At 37.2% G+C, this 25,277-nt stretch overlaps 1 protein-coding gene across 3 annotated transcripts in view; it reads right to left on the minus strand.

Moving 5' to 3' along the window:
- The window catches only part of Mdga2 (MAM domain containing glycosylphosphatidylinositol anchor 2), an 818,335-nt gene that overhangs the window by 309,982 nt on the left and 483,076 nt on the right, over nt 1–25,277 (minus strand). For all 3 annotated transcript variants that reach the window (XR_004946565.1, XR_004946564.1, XM_036206646.1), the window contains exon 4: nt 10,534–10,730. Coding sequence is in view for 1 of the 3 variants with exons in the window: in XM_036206646.1 (XP_036062539.1) it covers nt 10,534–10,730 (197 nt within the window). In the remaining 2 variants the exon portion in view is untranslated. The remainder of the gene's footprint in view (nt 1–10,533; nt 10,731–25,277) is intronic.

Raw genomic sequence — 25,277 nt, forward strand, 5'->3', positions numbered from 1 at the left:
GTTCCTATACCTTTCCATTTCCCCCACATTTTAGATAATTTTAGATGATAGTCCCCAACGTGTAAGTATTTATAATTAGATTAATCTAATCCCATCTTGGTTGGTTGTTCATTTCATTTTCTATGATACAAATTAAATCTGCAAGTTTTTAAAAATATATTGTATTTCATATGGATATTTGTGTTTGAATTTTTCTTATCAGCCAGGCCCTCCCCCTCAGTCCCATCTCCTCCAGGGCAAAGACTCCCCTGGGGATTCAGCTCAACCTGGTAGATTCAGTACAGGCAGGTCCAGTCCCTTCCTTCAAGGCTGAGCAAAGTGTCCCCACATTAGCACCAGGTTACAAACAGCTAGTTCATTCACTAAGGACAGGTCCGGGTCCCACTGCCTGGGTGCCTCCCAAACAGTTGAAGCTATTCAATTGTCTCACTTATCCAGAGGGCCTGATGCAGTTGGAGGCTCCACAGCTTTTGGTTCATAATTCACGTTTCCATTAGTTTGGCTATTTGTCCCTGTGCTTTTTCCAGTCTTCGTCTCAACAATTCACACTCTTACAGTCCCTCCTCTTTCTCAACAATTGGAGCCCTGGAGCTTCACCTGGGGCCTGGCTGAGGATCTCTGCATCCACTTCCATCAGTTATTGGATGAGAGTTCCAGTACGACAGTTAGGGTGTTTGGCCATTTGATCACCAGAGTAGGTCAGATCAGCGTTTCTCTCGACCATTGCCAGTAGTCTACAGTGGATGTATCACTGTGGATTTCTGGGGACCTCTCAAGCACTCTGCCTATTCCTGTTCTCATGTGGTCTTCATTTATCATGGTCTGTTATTCCTTGTTCTCCCTTGCTGTTCTTGATCTAGCTGGGATCTCCTGCTCCCTTAAGCTTTCTTTCCCTCAAACCTTGCCCTTCATTACTCCCACTGTCGTCCAGCTTGTTCATGTAGATCTCATCTATTTCTCTGTCATTGGGTGATCCCTGTGTCTTTCTTAGGGTCCTGTTTTTAAGTAGCCTCCCTGGAGTTGTAAGTAGCAGTCTAGTCATCTTTGTTTTACATCTAGTATCCTCCTATGAGTGAGTACATACCATGTTTGTCTTTCTGAGTCTGGGTTACCTCACTCAGGATGATTTTTTTCTAGATCTATCCATTTGCCTGCAAACCTCAAGATGTCATTGTTTTTCTCTGCTGAGTAGTACTCCATTGTGTATATGTACCATATTTTCTTTATCCATTCTTCAGTTGAAGGGCATCTAGGTTGTTTCCAGGTTCTGGCTATTACAAACAATGCTGATATGAACATAGCTGAGCAAATGCCCTTGGGGTATGATTGAGCATTCCTTGGTTATATGCCCAAGAGTGCTACAGCTGGGTTTTGGGGGAGATGAATTCCCAATTTTCTAAGGAAGCACCATTTTGATTTCCAAAGTGGCATTCCCACCAGCAGTGGAGGAGAGTTCCCCTTACTCCACATCCTCTCCAGCATAAGCTGTCTTCTGTGTTTTTGATCTTAGCCATTCTGATAGGTGTAAGGTGGTATCTCAGAGTTGTTTTGATTTGCATTTCCCAGATAATTAGGAATGTTGAGCAATTCCTTAAATGTCTTTCAGCCATTTGAGCTTCCTCTGTTGAGAATTCTCTATTTAGTTCTATAGCCGGTTTCTTAATTGGACTTTTGGGCATTTTGATTTCTAATTTCTTGAGTTCTTTATATATTCTGGATATCAGCCATCTGTCAGATGTGGGGTTGGTGAAGACTTTTTCCTATTCTGTACGCTGTTGCTTTGTCTTGTTGACCATGTCCTTTGCTCTACAAAACCTTCTCAGTTTCAACAAGTCCCATTGATTGATTGTTTCTTTCAGTGTCTGTGCTACTAGTGTTATATTTAGGAAGTGATCTCCTAAGCTAATATGTTCAAGACTACTTCCTACTTTCTCTTCTATCAGGTTCAGAGTAACTGGATTTATGTTGAGGTCTTTGATCCACTTGGACTTAACTTTTGTGTATGGTGACAGATGTGGATCTATTTTCTGCCTTCTACACATTGACATCCAGTTATGTCAGCACCATTTGTTGAAGATGCTTTCTTTTTTCCATTGTATAGTTTTGGCTTCTTTGTCAAAAATTATATGTTCATAGGTGTGCAGTTTAATGTCAGGGTCTTCAATTCAATTCCATTGGTCCACATATTGGTTCTTATGCTAGTACCAAGCTGTTTTTATTATGGTAGCTCTATAGTAGAGCTGGATTTCTAAACCCTCAAACACCATCATTTATCACACATTATTTCTGATTCAAGCAATGCTCCACCTACTCTTGACAAATAGATCTATCCTTCACCCAAGTCAGTCTGTACTCTACTACCACTCCCTGTCTTATCATGCTGTTTATGTGTTGTAAAATAATGAACATTTCCTCTTCACTGGAAGTCCATTTCATATAAAATGTATTTAATTAACTGAGGCTTTAGGCAATCTAAACATAACTATATTCATTCCTCAAACAGACTCTTCATTACCATACAATTAATTTCATTACTATTTCTAGGAAGAGAAATTCTGATTTCTAGTATTTTGCCATTAAATGGACCTCTCAATCCATTAACATTTTTCCTTTATTTTTTGAAGAACAGCTTTTTTTTTTTAAAACAAAAAGCTTATTGTTTTAAGCCTAGTAAGACATTACCACTTAAAGTAAATTATCTTTCTTTTGACAGCTTCTGTTTCCCTATACTATGACATATATTTAAAAGTCACTACATGTTGCTTTGTTGTGAATTTCCAGTGAACATGTTGGTTTATGTTTATTAACTGAGGTCCTAAGGACCATAGAGGCAAAAGTATTCTGCATCTCCTATGACATATAGGGTTTTTAATATTAATTATTTAAAAAATCTGTTGCTTAAAATTTGGACTTCATAATACAAAAATATATTTCTCAAGAAATATAGCTCTAATAAATAAAATATTTGCAAATTTAAATCTGAAGGGGATGGATTTCTCTATTATAGAAGGTGTACAAAAGGTAAATAGTAAAGCAGATTAACAACCTCTCCTAAATAAAATCCACAAATAATTTCATTTAAAAATGATGTGTATAGTAGAACAGGTATCTTTCAAAAGAAGACACACAAATGGATAAGAGACATACAAAAGGATACTCAGCATAATTACTCATTATAGAAATATAAATCAATCTAAATTAAGATATCATTTCATTTCAAAAAGAAAATAAAGGAAAACATATTAGAAGAAAAACTAACTACAACTTTATTCTAGAAAAAATGTAGCGAGAATGGAAGACAAGCAAGGAAGAGGACATGAAGAAACTGAAACTCTTCACAGTTATAAAGAATATTAATTAATACAATAATTAAAAAGGGGGAATGAAGGTTCTGCTAAACATCAAGAACAAGTTCCTGGGTCTTCAACTCAATTCCATCAACCCAGCTGTCTGTTTTTATACCAGCAACATCCTCTTTTTATTACTATAGCTCTGTAGTAGAGCTTGAAAGAGGGAAGATCCTCTACTATACAGGATTGTTTTGTCAGTCCTGGGTTTTTTTGTTTTCCCATATGAAGTTAAGTATTGTTCTTTTGAGGTATGTACAGAATTGTGTTAGAAATTTTATGGAGATTGCATCGAATCTGAAGATTGTTTTTGGTAAGATGGTCATTTTTACTATGTTAATTGGTAGATCCGTGAACATGGGAGATCTTCCTATCTTCTGATAACTTCTCCAATTTTTTTCTTCAAAGACTTAAAGTTCTTGTCATACAGGTCTTTCACCTGCTTGGTTAGAGTGACCCCAAGATATTTTATATTATTTGTGGCTATTGTGAAGGATGTTGTTTGCTTGATTTCTTTCTCAGCCCATTTATCCTTTGTATGAAGGAGGGCTACTGATATTTTTTTTTTTATTTATCTTGTATCTAGCCATATCATTGAAAGTGTTTTTCTAACCTGGGCTTATGGGAGCTCATAGACACCAGAGCAACAGCAAAGGAGCCTGCAGGGGACCAACTTAGTCCCTCTACATACATGTGACAGTTGTGTGACTTTGTCTATTCGTGGGACTCCTTGCAGTGAGAGAAGGCTTTGGGGAATCTATCCTCCTACTGAGTTGCTTTACCAAGCCTTAATATGAGGGGAGGAGCTTAGTCCTGCCTCAACTTAATATGCCACGCTTTGTTGACACCCATGGGAATCCTGCCCTTTTCTGACCGGAAACAGATGAGGAGTGGATTCCGGGGGAAGGGAAAGTGAGGTAAGGGAATGGAAGGAGAGGAGGGAGGAGAAACTGCATTTGGGATGTAAAATAAATAAATGTAATTTTTAAAAAAAAGAAAAAAAGAAAGAAAAATTGCATCGTACAAAAAAAAAAAAAAAAAAAAGTTCCTGGTATCAAAATCCCTTCCCTTTGCATGTATCCAAAGGAAATGAAATCACTTTGCTAAGGAAAGATCACACTCCTGGTTCATTAATAACCAAAATCAGGAAACAAGCTTGGAGTTTCTATGAGTGGAGAAATGGATCGTGAAATTGTGTGATATAGAATACCATTCAGCCAACTAACAAGGATGAAACCTTGTCCTTCTCTCTAAGATGGGTGGTGAAACATGAGGTCATTGTGTTTAATAGAGATATGTACTGAAAAATCAAGCATTGTATGACATCACTTATATTTGGAATATGAGAAATTTGATCTCTTGGTAGATCAGTGGTGATTATGATCCCCACAGGCTGGAAAGAAATTGAGGGAGGAAAGCATGGGAAAACTTTGGTGAATGAGAACTAAGCTATAGTTAGGTAAACAAAAATGGTTCTGAATCTTACTGGAGTTACAACACAACAAGCATTATATTCTAACTTGCATTTCAAAAGCAAAATCACAATTAGAATGCTGTTGAGAGCTAGCCTGACCTAAGGCTTTCTCAGAGGCAAGTTTTCTGTCCTTGCACCAGGATGCAGACTTGGCCAGACTGGGCCCAGGGCTTCAATGGACTTAAGGTTTCACCTCTGATGGACTTGGCTTTTCTTAACTCTGAAGAGAGTAGAGTATCTGCTGCAAGGTGCTTAATCTGTGAAGCACTGCTTCTTTGTTCCCCTTGAGCAACATCGCTCAATTAGCTTCTTATTCACACTGTTCCATTATATGATGGCTTTTTCCTGACTCTATCCAACCCCTTCCTCCAATTTGATGATGTAGTTCTTAGTAAATTTCCTTGTGCAAGACTTCCTGACCCCAACTTTCCTATCTTCTGTATCATCTGATCTATTCTTCCTCTTAGGGCCCTGTCATAATAGACTGATCTGCTGGTCCAGTTCAAGTGCTATTTTAAGACTTAGAAAATTCATGCTACTCTGAACTAACTCTGACTGTACTCTGAAGTATTGTACAGTTATTACAATGGTAGGAATATCTATATCCTGGTTAGATTTAATGCAGAATAGAGGATCACGATGGGCACATCACAGAGACAAAGAAAGAGCAGTGCCTCCATATCTGATTTCCCCATGGTTTAACTTCCCAGTGATTGGCAGGCTGTTCTAGAAGAGATTAGATGATCAGTTCTTAAAACTGCAAATCAAGATTCCAGATGGTGTGAAACTATAGAGGCCCTAGAAAAATAATTCCTTAAGGTAAAATGCAAGATTAACCTCTAAATTTGTGACGAGGAAAAGGGCTAATAAATAAAGCTGAACTAAGAAAGCGTTTGTACCTTACCAGTTTAATTCACTACATGCATTAAGTGATGAAGAATAATTTTCTGATTTATGAAATAAACTAATGTGCCTCTGTGTGTGTGAGTTGTGTGTGTGAGTAAATGTGTGTTTGAATGAGTAGGCACACCTGTGTGAGTGTGTACCTGTTCTTCATGAATGTGGTGGGTGGTCAGAGAATGTCTTTTCACCTATCAATAGGTTCTGGAGATCAGACAAGGTAATCATACTCAGTGGCAAATGTCTTTATTCATGATTCATCTTGTAATCTCAGTAGAAAAATTTTATAATTTATTCAATAGCAATAGGTATATGAATGTGTGTATAGATATGTATTCACAGCTTCAAATGGTTTGTGTGGGTATATGATACTCTGTATAATTTAGACTTTATTATTGAAAACTATTTTATCATATAATTTTAGTTTTATTTTGTCATTCACACAAATTTAAATATTCTGTGATATAGGATTATTTTTGTATGTGAGAGTCTACACATTTTTAAAAGAAATTTTGATTTGATTATTGTATAATTATATACTTAGTTTAACTAGCCTTAATGTGACTGATGGTGTAATTGAAGTAAATATGTCCAGCTTTATAATTATTTGATGTTTATTATAATACACAAAATGATATCCTGAGCGTATTTAATAAACATTCTAGGAAAATGGCAAGTAAATATGCAACTTCTAAAGTTTAAATTCACATTCATTAGCAATCACACAGAAACTTTATAATTTAATTTTAAAAGTATTTTGTATTTTCTAATAAATTAAAACTGTTTTGTGAAATAATTAAGGAGAAGATAATTATATATTACTCTGTGGCTGTTCCAATGTTGACATTCTATAGTAAAAAACAAAATACCAATAACCTGCAATGATATTTAAGTTACTTTCAAAATAGACTAGACCTTTAAGTACTATTCCCAATATATATTATTATTGAACTACTGGGCAATGCATACTTTCTAATTTATATTAATTCCTACCTCAAATCTATTATAAACATAGGAAACATATAAATATATGCTTGCCTTTCCCTTTCAGCAGTGAGTAGAGATTTGATAGGATAATTATTCCTCTTAAACTTATTATGTGGCTGAGATTTCATATCAGCTTCAAAAACACATGCTGATTTCATTTTGGAAATAATAAGTGCAAGAAACTATGAATAAGATTTTGTTACTCAAGAGGGTTGTGAAATAAATATTCAGTTCAAATTGATGTTGTTATTAGCCTGTATGCATAGGCACACAAGATAGAGTCATCTCATCATCTTTGAAATTATTTTTATTAAAAATAAGACATTATTGAATTGCATTAATATTGAAAATCTAATATCTTTCACAGAAGTTTAATTTCCTAACATTATAAGTATGAGGTATATGAACTTTCATCTGAATCCTTATACAGCATTGTTCCAGTATATCCTCTCCTCTTCACAGTGAACTCTTCCCCACATAGAGAAATTATTGTATATTACAGACATGAATATCATTAGAGAATCGTTTTGCTTCATTATTATTTCTGATGCTACTGTGGTCATTTTACATGCTCCTATACCATTTTGCTAGCCTCCATTTTAACTTCTTTTTGCTTTTTCTTTGCACTATCATCCTCTTTCCTTTAACCACTTCCTCATACATCAACACTGTCAGGAAGAGAGGAAGGAGTCTTGCCTCAACGCCTCTCTACATTGGGCAAAGATCTTTCCATATCCAGAACATGGCAGATCAAGGTTACCTTTTTGCATTATAAACTACAGGAGTCCTAGACTGTAGAGCTAAAGAACTCCACAGTGGTTTGTCTGTGTTCTCCACAGTGGATGCTGGATTTTATTGCCACTGTGAAAGCACTGGGAGATGGGGCCTTCACAGGGCAGTTTCAGCAATGTCTAACTCCTAACATATAAAGTTATTCCTTTTTTTTAGGAGTATGTACATCAATCATAGGAGTGACTTTGTGCTTTTTTTTGTGTTCCCTGACTTTGTTACAGCGTAGCTATAATGCCCTTGCTGGGTGCCAGTACCTTAATGTTCAGCTTTCTAGTATCTGAAATTTTGAGGAATATATTTTTAAATAAAATATTCAGATTGTTGTTACAGGATCAGAACATGGATTAAGACATGCTCTAATATAAACATTGTTAATATCAAAATATTTTTAATCATAAAGCATTCTTAGCAGTGGAAAAATGTCTGTAAAACTAATACAAGGATGATATATATATATATATATATATATATATATATTTGTATATATATGTATGTATGATATCACACACACACACACACACACACACACACATATATATATATATATATATATATGATCACAAAAAAGAGTAACATACTATGAAAGAGCAAGGTCATTACAAAAGGAAATATGGCCTTTGGTAATATTTTAAGACTATAGCATATAATTAATTTTAAATCTAAGGCACCATTTATAGGTAGATAAATAATTTGTGGTCTTAACCACAAAGTTCTATATAATTAGACTATATGATTTTTTTACCTTCTAATGCAGAGAAAAATTAATTGATAAATTTGTAAATTAAAACATGACAACATGTTATCATATTAAAGTAAATATGTTTAATCAATTGCATTGCTTTCCACTACAAGATGACTGCAAAATCATAGTACTTTCAATTTTTGTTGGCAATTACCAGCCACGAATGAGGATGCTGGCGGCTGTTAAGTAGACTTGAAGGGGAAAATGTTCTTATCACCTTTTTTTTTTTTTTTGGTATTGTGAACACATTCTTGAAGGGTAGAATTAGACCTGTATGTCTCAATGTCTTCTCATTTTCATCAATTAGCATAGTTTTGGAGAAACAGATTAGTCTGTAACTCCTCATTTGAAAAATCATGTAAAACATTTATGTGACACAGGATCAATCCTACATAAGCTTTGGATTCAGCGGAGTTTCAAAATGGTGGCCCAGGGTCCAAGCAGAGACACCTGGTAGCAGCAGATGCTGTTTTGTCAAGAGTGGGTGTACACATTCTGTTCCCTGCAGGACCTATCAGATCTTACTTAGGTCATTCTCCCAGGCAGAGTTACATAGTCTTTTTGCCATGTCAGTTTCAGCAGTCATTTGCATTTGTAATGCCTGCAATAAAACAAAACAAATATGACCCAAGAAAGAAACCCATAAACTTCCATGGGTTAGAACACATGGCTTAAGTCCACTTCATGATGCACCATTTCTTTATAAGAAATTTTATAGAACTTATTTGGTTGGATTAAATTATATGTGCATACAAGTATATGTGTACTCAGAGGTATATAGCTTAAATGAAGTTATGATAATTAAAAGTAATATTACTCCACTTTCCAAGACCTACAGACCAAGAAAAATCTCAGTATTAGACATGATAAATCTCCTTTCCAGTTTTTGGCTAGAAATATCCAAGAGATTCCCCCCAAAATGTGGGTTATTGCTGTTTCCCATGGTTTCCTCACAGATACTAAACATAAATTCCTATTACTAAAGACATGATGTACTTTGGACACAGGACTACGTGGAATTCAGCTGGATCTAATTGAAAAGCTTCTTCCTTCAGGACTAGCATTCATACTATGTGAGAATGATATGTAATCTGCAAAGGGAGAAAAACAACCAGTAGTCCTATCCAGCTGTGATGCCCATAAGCCAGAATAGTGACCACCACAGCAAGATACCCATAAAGGTACAAAAGTCATAATTTAGGGGAAATCAAGAGTTTTCTAATTTATACTTTAGGACTACTTAGCAGAAGGGATCCCATTCCTGGTACCTGAAACATAGCCAACTACTCTGAGCTACTGAGGTCATAGATCTTACAGAAGAATTTCCTACTGGCACTTAGTTAAACCAGTAAAGTTCCCAACTTCGTCCTATATACTTAAACCTACCAGTATGTACAGTTCAAAGAAGCTTCTCTGCAACAGATAGAGACCATTACGGAAAACAACAACTGGTCAAATGCAAAGAACTATTGAAATACTTGTCTTTAGACCCAGTTGATATATCTATAGCTCAATACTCACACCTAAGGCTCAGAGAACATTGTAGGAGAGGAGCAGAGAGAGCCAGGGGATCAAGAAGTCAGCTGTGAGCTCTATCTCTTAGAAATGAAAGGCAAGCTACTCCCATGATTTAACATGGCTATCTAAACAAAACCCAAACAAAGAAAACAGTGACAGACATGTTAATGTAGAAAGGGGGAATTTCATTGGCCCTTCATTCAGATATGAACTACAGGCAATTACTGACTAACTACTGAGAGAGGAAGAATTAATTTCCTACAATGGTAAGGCTCCTAATTGGTGATCCAATATCAAGTGGTCAACCCTGAAAACATACACATACTAGCAACACCAAATGGGCTCTTTAGGTTGTATGTATGGACACATATATTTCTGTGTCTGTGCATATATATGTAATCATAGTAATTAAAGGAAAAGGCATAATAATTTAAGTTTGTCATTGCAAGTTGGAAAATTGCAATTATTCCTTCAAAAGTATGTTTTTAATCAAAGTTATCAGTGAAGTATACAGTCATGCTTTTTAAAAGGACACTGAGGTAAACATATAGATGAAGAAATATGATTTCCAGAATCAGCATTCCCAACTTAACTATCACTTATAAAACTAGTTGTATCTAAGGTGTGCTGGTCTTTCAATCAAATGTAAATTGTTTTTCGAAATAGTAGGTTTGGAGAATATGTCTTTTCAAGTAAGTATAATATTCTTTGTTGCCCAAGTCAGGAAAATTTCACAGTCAGCTCGAGTAGGAATACTGTTTCTAATCTCTTACCTGGGTGAAGAAGGGCTCATAAATCTCCACTCCTTTGTCAGATCCTTGCAGCAACACCTCTTGGCCACGTCTCCAGCTGTAGCGCACAGGGGGATTGGAATTGGCCACACATCTGAGAAACACTGTTCTCTCGTAGTAAAACTGTTCTTTAGCTTCACCTATGCTCTGATGAACAGTTACTACTGGATCATCCAAGTCTAGAAGAGATAAAAACAAGCAAGCGACAACATTACAAGATGCACAGCTTCTGAAGCTTGGCCACCTTATGCCTGGCCAGTGATGTGTGCTTCTACTGATGGCAGTGCTGTGAATGCTTAATAACAAAGAAAATTTCAACCTAAAAACAAAGATCTAAAATCTGATAGTTTCTGCAGGTTTGCTGAAACAGTACAGAGGCTCTTGCATTTTTCAATTTCCTTGCCAGCAGCCACTTATAAAAGATTTCATGAAAGTGAACAAAATTTAAATTGTCAGTCCTGAAAACACATACAGTTAGCATTATGTGTTCTCAGTAGGTTAATTTTAGGAAGATACATACACACAAACACACACACACACACACACACACACACACACACACACACAAATTGTTATTGTGTGCTTGAATATATTCAATTAATAACAATTAATGAGAAAGGAGGCCATGAATTTGAAGAAGAATGGGGAGGGGTAGATAAGAAGCTCTGGAGGAAAGAAGGGGAAGGGAGAAGTGTGGCAATTAAATTATAATCTCAAAAAAAGCCAAGAGACAGAGAGAGAGAGAGAGAGAGAGAGAGAGAGAGAGAGAGAGAGAGATCAAAACCCTGAACTCTATCAGCATAGACTCTTAGGAATGATGTAAACACTTGCTATTAATTACCATCACAGCTCACTTAACATCCTTTCAGCTGTATAACTTTGAAAGACTATTTAACTTTAATGATCTTCCTTATCAGTAAAAGGACATTATATTATTCATGCTGTGGGAGGATTAATAAATGAGATAGCTCATAAACCATGGACATTTGTATATAGAAGGGTTGCAGATAATCTTGTATCTAGCTACTTGACTGAAAGTGTTTATCAGCGATAAGAGTCCCCTGGTAGAATTTTTGGAGTCACTTATGCATATTATCATATTATTGGCTAATAGTGATACATACTTTGATTTCTTCCTTTTCAATTTGTATCCTCTAGATATCCTTTAGTTGTCTTACTGTTCTAGCTAGAACTTCAGGTACTTTGTTGAATATATATGGAGAGAGTGGATGGCCTTGTCATGCTCCTAATTTTAGTGGGATTGCTTTGTGTTTCTCTCCAGTAACTGATGAAAGCACATACAGAGTTCCACAGCCAAACACCAGGCAAAGCTCTATTAGTCCAGTTGAAGAGAGAGAAGAGGGATTCTATGAGCAAGGGGCATCAAGATCATGATGGGGAAACCTACAGAGACAACCAAACCAAACTAGTTGGAACTCATGAAATTTAGACCAACACTTGTAGAGCCTCCATGGGACTGAACTAGAATTCTGCATCAGCAAGACAGTTGTGTAGCTTGATCTGCTTAAGGGGGCCCCTGGAAGTATGATCAGGATTATGCCTGGTGATTGAGCTGGGTTTTTAGAGCCCACTACATATGGTGGGACACCTTGTACCTGACTCTGCTGAATGTAGCAGGCTCTGCTGACTCCCCATGAGAGGCCTTACAGTCTTGTAGGAGGGAATAAAGGGTGGCTTGGTGGGGAGAGTGGAGGGGCAGGAGAAGGGAAGGGGGGATCTGTGATAGGTATGTAAAATGAATAAAAAATTTTTCTTAATAAAAAATTTGATGTTGGCTATAGGCTTCCATAAACTGTATTTACTATGTTGAGATATGTTCCTTGTATCCCTACTCTTTCCAAGACTTTTATCATGAAGGGGTGTTGGATTTTGACAAAGGCTCTTTCCTCAGAAATATGGTACCAGATCTACCTTTAGATCCAACTATACAACTCTTGGGCTTATACCCAAAAGATGCTCTATCCTATCCCAAAGAAACTTTCTCAACTATGTTCATAGCAACTTTGTTTATTTATTTTTTAATTTTATGTTATTCAATTACTATTTTTCATTTATTTTAATACAGACCACAGTTTCCTCTCCCTTCTCACCTCTTAGTCCCTTCCCCCAGTCCCTGATGCCTATCTACCACCTCCCCATCCACTCCTCCTCTGTCATCTTCATTCAGAAAGGGACAGGACTCCCATGGACTTGAACAAAGCATGGTAGATCAAGTATGTTGAACTCCTTGCCCCACATAAAGGCTGCGTAAGGTAATCTGTCACAGGGAACATGTTCCCAAAAGCCAGCTAACTGCCAGGGACAAGTCCTTATCTCACTGCAAGGTGCATTACAAGCAGACCAAGCTACAGAACTGTTAGACACACAGAGGGCCTAGGTCGGTCTCATACAGGCTCCATAACTGTTGGTTCAATCCATGTGCTCCCACTAGCTCAGGTCAGCTTTATGTGTGGGTTCCCCTGTCATGACTTTGACCCCTCTGGCTTGTAAAATCCCTTCTCCCTTTCTTCAGTGATTGTCTGTGGATCTCTGCTTCTACTTCCATCAGTTACTGGGTAAAGGCTCACTGATGACAATTAGGATAGTCACCAATCTGACTATAGTAGCCAGTTCAGGCACCCTCTCCATTATTAGGAATTTTAGCTGGGGTTACTCTTGTGGATTCCTGGGAGTTTCCCTGGTACCAGGCTTCTCCCTAGCTCTGAAATGCTCTCCTCCCCAGCATCAACATGTCTCTTTCCTTACTCTCTCCCTCAATCCTGCCCTCAATCCATCTCCTGCTCTTGTGCCCAGCCTGCCCAACTCCTCCGTCAAGTTCCCATCAGTGTTTTTTATCTTAGCCATTCTGCCAGGTGTAATATGGTATCTCAGAGTCATCTTGATTTGCATTTCCCTGATGAATAAGGTCGTTGAACAATTCTTTAAGTGTATTTTGGCCATTTGAGATTCCCTGTTGAGAATTCTCTGTTTAGATCTATACCTCATCTTTTATTAGATTATTTGGTATTTTGATGTCTAGTTTCTTGAGTTCTTTATATATTTTGGATCAGATGTGGGGTTGTTGAAGATCTTTTCTCATTCTGTAGGCTACCATTTTGTTTTATTGACAATGTCCTTTACTTTCAGTTTCAGGAGGTCCCATTTTTTAATTGACGATATTAGTGTCTGTGCTACTGGTGTTATATTCAGGAAGTAGCCTCCTGTGCCAATGTGTTCAAGTCTACTTACCACTTTCTCTCCTATCCGGTTCAGTGTAACTAGATTTATGTTGAGGTCTTTGATCCACTTGGAGTTGAGTTTTGCCCAGGGCAATAGATATGGATCTATTTGCATTCTTCTTACATGCCAACATCCCAGTTATGCCAGCACCATTTGTTGAAGAAGCTTTCTTTTTTTCCATTGTATAATTTTGGCTTCTTTGTCAAATGTCAGGGGCTAATAGGTGTGTGGAATTATATCAGGGTCTTCAATTCCATTCCTTTGATCCACATGTCTATTTATGCCAGAACCAAGCTGTTTTTATTACTATAGCTCTATAGTAGATCTTGAAGTCAGGGATGGTAATACCTGCAGAAGTTCCTTTGTTTTACAGGATTATTTTAGGTATCCTGGGTTTTTTGTTTGTTTCATATTAATTTGAGTATTGTTCTTGTGTTATCTGTGAAGAATTGTGTTGGAATTTTTATGGGGATCACACTGAATCTGTGGACTGGTTTTGATGAGATTGTCATTTACTATGTTAATCCTACCTATCCATGAGCATGGGAGATCTTTCCATTTCCTGATATCTTTTTCAATTTCTGTCTGCAAAGACTAAAGTTCTTGCCATGCAAGTCTTTTACTTGTTTGATTCGACTTACCCCAATATATTTTATATTATTTGTGGCTATTGTAAATGACATTGTTTCTCTGATTACTTTCTGAGCCCATTTATCATTTGTATATAGGAGGGCTACTGATTTTTTGAGTTAGTCTTGTTTCCCATCACATTACTGAAGGTGTTTATCAGCTGTAGTAGCTCCCTGGTAGAACTGGGCAGGGGGTCAATTATGTATAGAAATATATCATAGCAGCTTTATTTATAATAGGTAGAAACTGTGAACAACCTAGGTGTCCTACAACAGAAGAGTGGGTAAAGAAAATGTGATACATTTACACAATAAAGTGTCATGAAATTTGCAGGAAAATGGTTAGAACTAGAAAAACTCATCTGGTGAGGTAACCCAGAACCAGAAAGACAAACATGGTATGTATCTACTTATAATTGGATATTAGCTGTCAAGTGAAGAATTAATATGCTACAATCACCAGACCTGGAGAAGCTAAATAACAAGGAGGGCTCAAGGTTGGATGCATGAATTTCCCTGGGAAGAGGAAATAGATTTTGCAAGTGAACTGGTGGGGTGGGTAGGGATGACGATAGCAGGGATCAGGGGTGGGGGGTTGTGGGGAGAGAGTACTGGGAGAGATGACCAGAATTGGAGGGTATTTGGGGGTGATATGGAAACCTAGTACAATCGAAACTCCCTGGAACCTAGTCGAAGACTAGCGAAGACTCCTAGAAACGGAGTATATAAAGCCGGAACCAGCTATCTTCTGTAACCAGGCAAGGCTTCCAATGGAGGGATTAAGACAACTACCCAACCTTAGAACCTTTGACCTACAATCAGTCCTGCCTGCAAGATGTGCTGGGATAATGGTAGCATAGAACTTCTGGGAGTGGCCAACCAATGACTGGTCCAACTTGAGGCCCAAGCTACTAGAGAGAGCCCATGCCTGGCACAAAAAAAGAAAAAAAAAAAGCAACTGACAAAGCAGATTCAGAGACTCATAGCCAAACATTAGGTGGAACTTGGGGTACCCCAAGGAAGAGGCTTTTGAAGGACAGTAGGAGCCAGAGGGTTCAAGGATTCCACAAGAACATGGCCCACAGAATCAACTAAGCAGGGCTCATAGGGGCTCACAGAGACTGAAGCAGCAATCACAGAGCCTGCATGGGTCTGTGCTAAGTTGTCAACATATGTTATGGTTGTGTAGCTTGGTGTTCCTGTGGGACTCCTCACAGTGGGAGTGGGGGTGTCTCTGACTTTTTTGCCTGCTCTTAGGACCCTTTTCCTCATACTGGGTTGTCTTGTCCAGCCTCGATCCGAAGGTTTGTGCCTAGTTCTACTGTAACTTATTATGCCATGTTTGGTTGAAATCCCTGATAGGCTTGCTCTTTCCTGAAGGAAAATGGAGGGGGAGTAGATCTGGGGAGAGGGAGGTGGCAGGAGCACCTGGGAGGAGTGGAGGGAAAGGAAACTGCACTTGGGATATGATACATAAGAGAAGATTAAATTAAAAAACATGGGCAACACAGTAAACAGTCAACACAATTTAGCCTTTGCTATCAATACATAATTGTTAGTGTTAGAGTCTTTCCTTAATAACTCCCATTGATTCCAGGGTTTTCCAGCCTTTATCTCATAACCCTATAGGCTCTCCACTCTCATTCTAAATAAGTACAGATGAGGCATTTGGCCATTTGCTCAGGTTATCAAAGACTCCAGATGACAAGTGCTTTTAAGTGTAAGCCTGGAGAAAAGCTACAGTGTGAACATATGCATAATAAAGAAGGATGTGGGCATATGGGACATGGCATGTTTAAAAAGTCTCAGCTCCTTAAGAAAGATTCTTTTGATGTATAAAATAATAAAAAGCCAACACTACTAGTGAGGTTTCGGCTAGTGATGGAGAAAAAAAAAAAAGACAGAATGCAAAATTCCTCAATTATTTTGACAGTCTTAAAAATGTGAATTACTTGACAGCCCCACTTTGATTTCTTGTTTTGCAACATCCTAAGTTTTTTTTCCTTAAATTTCTTCCCACATTAGACTCTTTTCACAGCTACCTCACAGGCCTCTAAATTTAGTACTGTAAATTAACAGAACAACTGCTGCTTTTGGTGAAAGATTAAGGACTGTCAGTTCAGATTCACTCTACTGTCCATGCAGAGACATGTGCTGTCCGATCTTAATAAGCTGGGATTCTTGGGATTCTCAAGCCTATGAAATATTCACATCACGATTAGCTCTTCACATAGACCTAGTCCACCAGCAGACTTGTGAACTGAATTCAGTTTAGCCACTTGAATAAGGGACTAACTGCATACATTTTTATTTTCTTTCTTGTTAAAAACCTTTCCCTTGGAATTGGCCAGCAGCAATTGGCTGATGACATAACAATGGTGTCTCCTGAGTATCTGAATAGTTAATAGTTAATAGCTATATTCCTTTCCTTTTTGTCATTGTGATGAAATACACTGACAGAAACAACGTAAGAGAGTTTGTAGTTCCAGACAGGATACTGTTCCTCATGGAGGCAGGAATGTGAGGTTATCTTGGTGCATAGAAGGCACGCTGATGACATTTCAGTCACTCATAGGAAGCAGAAAGAGAGACTAAAAAGTGATATGTGGTTGTAAACCTCCAAAGCCAAGTCTTCTGAAAGCTACCACATCTTCCCTGAACAGTGTCACTAGCTGGGAACAAATATTCAAATACATGAATCTAAGGGGCCGTTCATATCCAAACCAAAACAATAGTGTTATCCGTTCCAGTTCCCATTTTCAGACGTATTCCTAGATCTTTTCTTGTTTGGGGGTGATGTGATCAAACTCAGGTGGGAATGACCTAGATCTGAACAATCATTTATGCATCCTTTATCCTGGTCCGCATAAAATTTGGGTCATGGGTCACTAGCCTTCTAAGAATCTAATCTTGTGATAACAGCTTTCTAAACATCCTATTGGCAGAGTTTCTGTCAGAATCACCCAAGAATGTTTTCTCTTTAAAGTTAAAATCAGCAATCCTGAATAAGATTTATATAAGCAAATGAGATATTAGAAGTAGATTATAAATACTTATGATTATATGTACATACTAAGTATATTTTTGTGTACACATTGTTTAAGTAATACACATATAACACTTAGATGTATCTTAATATATATTTGGTATTTACTGTATATTCACAGACTCCTTAATTTATGTTTTTACATATTACTAAATATTGAATAAAAGTATTTTTCATAGGTGGATGTCAGAAATAAGAAACTAAGAGATGTGCTGATATAGCAAGTGTACTGGGTAATATCTTCTAAGCCAACATTGTGGTTCAATTAATTCTTTTTCCTACCAGGATATAGGACCTTGGAAAGCACCAGCACTGTTTGGACTGTAATGATTTCTAGAAAGGGAATTTGTTGATGATCATTAGCTGCAACAGTCTCAGCAGTAAGAGGAAGGAGAGCTGTAGTACTGAGCAGGAAATCTGGCTTTGAACTAGAATAATTGCTCAGATATACTTGTGAGATGTGATAGCTCTAGCTGAGAAAGTCTAAGCAAGGATTCTGGGTAGTCTCATTTCCTGGGAGAAATTTCTGCAAGATCTTTGGTGGGATCACATTCATCATCTCCTTGTACTATTATTTCTGGAGAACCCTCACACCTTTGTCTCATATATTTTGTTACATGGGCAGCTTTCCTGGTGTGGTCATTAGAACTTTTATGCACAGAAAGTAGAGATCTTGGTCACTATACCTTTCTCAGTCACGCTTGATGATTTGACTTATTTACCATCAGATATGGAAAAGAGAATACAAAAAAAAAATAGTCTCACTGGAGTAAGTGGCATTTGGCACATTCTTCGCTGTCTTGCTACGTCTTATTTCTGTGGAATGTATATGCTGTTTGTTTTAGGGCAGTGCCTCTTCTTATGTGTTGTTTCCTGATACAGGAGACTAAAGTAACTAATAGCCATGGCTTAGAGATCAATGGGATTCTTCCTGTGCCAGTTAATAAGTTTTTCCTTTTCTGGGGACTGGTCCTCAAAACTGGCAAAGCCTCACATTGTGGAAAGAGAAGTATCAGTTTCAGTGGGTCATTGGATGAGATGGTAGTGAGTCACTCATTGTTTCTTAGGTCCATGAATTCTGCTTAAAAAAGAAAGCATCATGTAATTATGATCACTGATTTAGAATTTCACTGTAATCTGGTAAAAGCACCTTCTCCTCACTGGATTCTATCTTTAAAGTTATGTTGACATTTCAAAGTGCCATTCTATCATCTGCAAAGCTAACATGTCTAGGTGATGTGGGATATCCCGTGACAGAATAATGCTATGGCAATACGCACACAGAAGAACTTTGCTCATTCAGACCTACACAGATCCTGCAAGTGGCATCTTTAAAATATCCCAAGGGTCTCCTTTCCTTAGTATATTGTTTTGCAAGTAAATGGATGCATGTTCTTCCTAGAAAGAATTTGGTGACTGACTCATCATAAAACATACTCAGGATGATGCTGCCGAGTTATTTAGTTGCCCATTTAGTCAATATAAGCATATTCTGAAATTGCCACAGGAAACGTAGTTTTTTTTCTAATTGTCCATATTTAGTCTTCTAAATATACATATTTAATTTATTTTAACCATATGTATTATATAGTACTGAGTGGCTGTCTACTTAATTTTTCCTCAGGGATAATATATCCTAAGAATCTCCATGTTTTGTGAGCTTATTGTGCTGGATGCATTCAAATTAGCTATTAATGGAGATGAGTATATTCACCCTGCCTATGACAGCTAAGCACTATCATCTGATAGCTATAACCTTGAGAAAATGTCATGCCCACTAATCATGCCAAGCCCAATTATGTAATAGCATCTCCTGTCCATCAAACATTGTCTAGAAAGGACTGTGAGCTGTGGCTGGAGTTTTTTCTCTGGTTCCCACCAAGCTCCGGCAGTCCAATAGCTCACTTATAAAATAAACACACAGACGCCTATATTATTTAAACTGTTTGGCCTAATGGCTCAGGATTCTTGCTAGCTGTTCTTATATCTTAAATCAACCCATTTCTATTAGTCTCTAAGTTGCTATGTGGCTTGGGGCTTACTGGTACCTTGCATCTCACTTGTCATGGTGGTGGCTGGGGGTGTCTCTCTGCCTCAGCCTTCCACCTCCCAGAATCCTTTTCCTCCTTGTCCTGGCTACCGGCAAATCAGAGTTTTATTTATCAATCAATCTTCCACAGCACTCCCCCTCCCTTTTTTTAAAAGTAAGGTTTTAACTTTAACATAGTAAAATTACATATACCAAAACAATTATCAAGCAAGAATTACAGTTACAATATTAAAGAAGATATCCTATCTATCCTATATTTGTGAGTCTAAATAGACTAGATATTGTAACTGTAATTCTTGCTACATAACTGTTTTGTTATATGTAATTTTACTATGTTAAAGTTAAAAATCTTCCTTTAAAAAAAAAAACAGAAAAGAGGAAGTGCTGTGGGATGTCCTGTATGTTGTGAATAAATAAATGCTGACTGGCCAGTAGCCAGGCAAGAAGTATAGGATAGGTGGTACAAACAGAGAGGAGAGGTTGGGAGGTGAAAGTCTGGAGACACCAGCCTGCCATCCAGGGAGCAGCATGTAAAGGCAGCAGGTAAAGCCATGAAACACGTGGCAACATACAGATGAACAGAAATGGGTTGAGTATACGAGTAAGAGCTAGACAATGGCAGGCCTGCGCTAATGGCCAAGCAGTTTAAATAATATAAGCATCTGTATGTTTATTTTATAACTGGGCTACAGGACCCCTGGGGCTTGGCGAGGCCGGACAGAAAACTCTAGCTACAGTGAGCAATGAGATTCTCAATGATGTCCATGCTTCACTTATGAGTGTATTCTTACTGTTTCAGTCAGTGGAGCATCCTCTAAACATTTATACAGAACAGGGCCCAGCACTGTTATTTCTGGACCTTATCTGATATTCACCTTAGCAAGCCCATAAATCTGTTTTTATATTTTGTAACACTCTGCTCTGTAATGGTGGCAGTTACACTTCACTCAGTAGGAACCCTATCTTCCCCACTAACTCCAAAGGTGTTAAGAGCTCGTCATGCCAGAGTGCTCATGTGTCAATAAGCTTTTACTTTTCATTCTCTCTTGATCTCCTCTATCCACAAACTCATTCCATTTTCTTCTCCATCACACTTAATTCCATAGTCTTAGGATCTCATTCTATATACGCTGTAATAACTCCTGCTACTGGCATCTACATTCTTCTTGGATCACAGTTTTCTTTTTTTCTCTCTCTCATTTAAAAACCTAACAGTTTCAATGAAAATTAATATTATTGTTAGTTTGTACGTTTGTTTCTTTCCTTGTCTGAGACAGGGCTCTCTGTATAGCCTCTGCTGCTGGCCGGCAACTTTCTATGTAGACCAGAGTGGTTTGTGCTTTGCAGCAATCGTTTACCTCTGTTTCTGAGTGCAAGGATTGAAGGAGGCCAATTCCAAATTTGGAAAAGTAATGCCTTAGAGCAACTGTATGTAGTTATCCATTAACTGTGACTGAGAGCAGACAATATATTCTGAGGGGTAGGTATTGCCTCAAAGTCAAGAATTTTCTATATCATTTCAAAGAGGAAGGAAGTGATACCACTGCAAGGAACAGACTACTTCTCTAAGGCCTGAACTGCTTAAGGAAATCTGATTTTCAGAGTTTTTTTACTTCGTGAATGGCCAGCCTGAAGTTCTGCTTTAAACAGAGTAAACTCCCTCATCTGAGCCTCTGCTGTGCTTCCAAATAGAAATCTCTTTGTATTTTGTTACAGAGATCTTCTACTCTCAAGTAGTGGTTAATTACAGTCATCCTTTCATTAAGTTTTTGATTGTAGTATGAATGGAATGCAGAAGAAACTGATTCCATTATTCTTATAATTATTTCTTTCCCCTGAATTGCCCCAAAACCTGAGAGATTGCATTCATAGTGTGTTACTTTTCAGGGATGTCTCTTCTCACCATAGGTGAAGCTTTTCATAAAGACATTCAAGGATCCACACTGTTCCCATTGGGGCCTTTAGCTTTCCCTTGAATGTCATGCAGCTGATTAGTTAGCTGATGGCAATGGATCATTAAGATACATATCAAATGCAAACTCTTTAGCCCGCATAGAAAGGATACTTGGGGACTCTCATATTTTGATAACAACATTCATTGAGAAAATACATTAAGAATTGACCCAAATGGACTTAACATGGGAGATTGCTTGCCTAGTGTGAAGAAGCTATGGTTCGGTTCAAGAACTGGGAAAAATGCAAAAACAAACACCCCTAAAAACAACAACAACAAAACATACAAACAAACAAAACCAAAGTTCCCCAAGGGTCAACTGTTGATTGCATGCAAACAGATGTTTGTTAAGCAAGGGTTAGATTGTGGAAAATATTAAACTGTGATACATTGCTACAAAGGCTCCAGACAATCAGGATGGAGGTCCTGAGTTGAGGACCTGTCAAAGCTACTGCACAGTTTTTCTACAAGGGAAGCTGTAAGTCACTAGATGCTCAGTTATGAAGAGGCTCAGTCCTGGGACAGATCTTTCAGGCTGAACACACACAGCTCATTAAGATGTCAAATAAATTATATTCTTTATAACATTCCAATGGGTTATTTTTATAAAATATATTCATATTAATTTATAGCCTAGATATAAAAATCTCAGACTTCTAGGAATTATAGTCATCTACACAGGAAAAATATTAATTAAAGTAAATAGCATGTGAATTAAAAGACAGTCAAACAAACAAACAAAAAACAACCCAACAGTTAAATCATTTAACTTTGGGTAAGTTTTTCAAATTTATAAAATGATGTGAATTAATAAATGCATTATTGGATATACAAAATTGTCTTAAATATATCTAAATTATATAACTAATAAGATTTCCTAGTAAGTCTTTACATATATGTAGGACCCTTATTTTAGTCAGATTTTTATTCTTACAAACCAATATAAGCTACATAAATACTGAAAAAGACCCAATAAATCAATCTTAAGTAAGACAAATCTCTTAGTGATATGACCGGTGTCAGTTTTCTGCAAGGCTACCCATATGTATCATAATAATTACTTAAGGGAATTTATTTTTGCTCTTACCATTGGCAGCTTACCATTTATAACTGAAGTAATTTTCTTGAAACATTTTGCTTGATTAAAGATGTCAGACACTTGCAGATTAAAGTCATTCCAAGAAAAAAATAATCTGATGTGTGCTACCTTCCTTCACATTAGGAACAGTCCATTAAGAGGATGTGTAGTATGATAAGACTTTCACAGCATTAGACAAAATGGGAAGAGAATTTTGGAAAACAGTATGAACTTCACACACATTTCAGTTTGTGTATTTTGAAGAATGAACTACTTGCCTATTTTAATCTTTCATACATTTTTCTGAGTTCCTTTTGCTAATGCATGCTGCTATGGGGCATGCAGGTGTTCAAGACGGTGTAGGAATCCCAAACTAATAGTGATGGATCTAAGATGTGTTGAGTATATATTTTGATGTTAGTTATTTTAGAAGAAACTTGAAGAAGAGCAACTAATGTCATGTTCACCAAAACTTTGTCTTCTATTATCTCAAGAAGTTAAGTTTCATAAGGATTAATATTTTGTAGCTGCATATGTATTAGGGATATTATAATAACCACATTTATCTAAATCTTAATTTTTGTACCTGATATTTTATTGCCTAATTTTACATATCTGTAAATATACTATTATAAAAACCAATTTACAAGAACCATGTAATTTATAAGTCAAGAAAATGAGTAAGATGAGAAAACACTAGAATTAGTTAAGGAGTTGGGGACTTAGCTCAGTGGTAGAGCACTTGCCTGGCAAGCGCAAGGCTCCAGGTTCGATCCTCAGCTCCCCCCCAAAAAAAGAAAGAAAAAAATAGAATTAGTTAAAATTTCTGTAGAGAATAAAAACAAGAAGGGAAAATAAATAAGTCTTGAATAAAATAATTACAAAATCTGTTTTAAAAATGATATGTGAAGCTAATTCTAAATTAGGAGAATAAAGTATGAGAAGGAAATAGTACATATAAACTTGTAAGATATCAGAGTAAATTTTATATAAACTATATATCTATGCTAGAGATGCAATCTAATACTATAGAATATTTGAGAGATAAAAATGAGCTAAAGCATTACTCTCCCCATGGATAGTACAGAAAATCAATCATATTGTCTTTTAGAGAATACATGCTTTGTTTTCAGAAATACCATAAAAGCTTATTTCTGCATGAGAGAATTTAATGTGCCAAATGTAATGACAAGACTAATAATTCTGGAAAGAGGATTATGTGGTAGTTTACATAAATTTGTATAAGACCATTGAGACAAGATGTTGTCAATAGGCATGGAGAGAAGGCTTGAATGAATGTGCTATATGTATGACTAGATATGGTGCTGTGGAAAGGGAGAAAATCAAGGGTTACTTGCAATTTGGCTTTTTGCACTGGCTGAATTATGAGTGTGTAGTGAGACCTGTGTCTGGCCATTGAGGAGGACTGGTGAAAGTTTTAGTTCAATGTGGATCCTGCTGAAAGTCAGTAAACTACCACTCCTCCAGTTACAATGTAAATGGCCCAGAGACTTGAGGGTAATTGACAGCTGTCTAATTGGATTTAAAACATGCTCAACAGGAGGAAATTCACTTTTAGCACTGTAAACTTAACCAAATATCCTTGGTTGAAGAGGCCATAAACCTGAAAGGATAACCTTCAACTGTCTTTTTTTTTTTTTTTCTGTTTTGTTTTGTGACACACTGAGTCTAACCAGGGACATTTGTGGGCATGGGTTTGGTACCATCCATTAAAGGCTGGCAGGCTCACCATTGGGTCTATAAAGAAGGCCAATGGCTTCTCCTTTATGATAACTCATCAACAGCCAATGGTTCACGAGTAAGGAGGAGGGCCCTATGAGCCCTCCCCTTCCATGACTGATGTTTGACAGGTCAGTCTTCTACAGTCCTAGCACAAGTAAATGACTGTTTTGAGTTCCTAATGGCAGTGGTTTTGTCATGACCAGAAGATGGCATTTCAGATGCTTTCCCCCTATATTCCAAATCTTCATAGTGTTGCTACTCCTTCCACAGGGCAGCTGGGGCTTTTAGAGAGTGGTATAGATATCTTCTTAAGGAATGGCCTTCAACCATCATGTAGTCTTAGCATCTTGAGCAGCCACAAGTCCCTGCATCCACAGCCGTTCACTGCAAAGAAAGGCTTCTGCGATTGAGGCTGAGAGTATAAACATTGGCACTTTGAAGGCAGTTAGATGCAGTATGGATTTATTTATTGAGTGTACTCCAGTGACATGAAACAGTTAACCTGACTGCCAGCATGTACTGGCCAAATGAATCCATGTATTATGAGGATCAATTATGAATTGCAGCTGAAGTCCTAGGGTGTAGTTGCTAGTTAAGGAGTCAATTAATCTAAAAAATAATCACAGCAGAAGTGTGTTTTCCACAGGGGTTTACTCCACCATTTGGTCCAATTTTTCTGTCTTTTAATCTTTGAATTAAACCAAATGAATCTGAAAACCCAGATGGCAAAGATACAATGAGTGCTGTATTGGATGGCATCTTTCCCTCCGGGAAGTTTCAGATACCTTAGAAATCCTATGTAGAAAATACACAGGATTTTTTTTTTTTGAGACAAATAACTACTCAATATACTCAGAGGCACATTATTTTAGTAGTGTACATTATTTTACCAGTTTAGGGACAAGATTTGAATAATTGTAGGATGAATTGTCATAACAATAGACAATGTTAAACTATAGACATGTTTACTATACTATAGCACAACC

Source organism: Onychomys torridus, chromosome 14 (assembly GCF_903995425.1).
Source record: "Onychomys torridus chromosome 14, mOncTor1.1, whole genome shotgun sequence".
Classification (NCBI taxonomy): domain Eukaryota; kingdom Metazoa; phylum Chordata; class Mammalia; order Rodentia; family Cricetidae; genus Onychomys; species Onychomys torridus.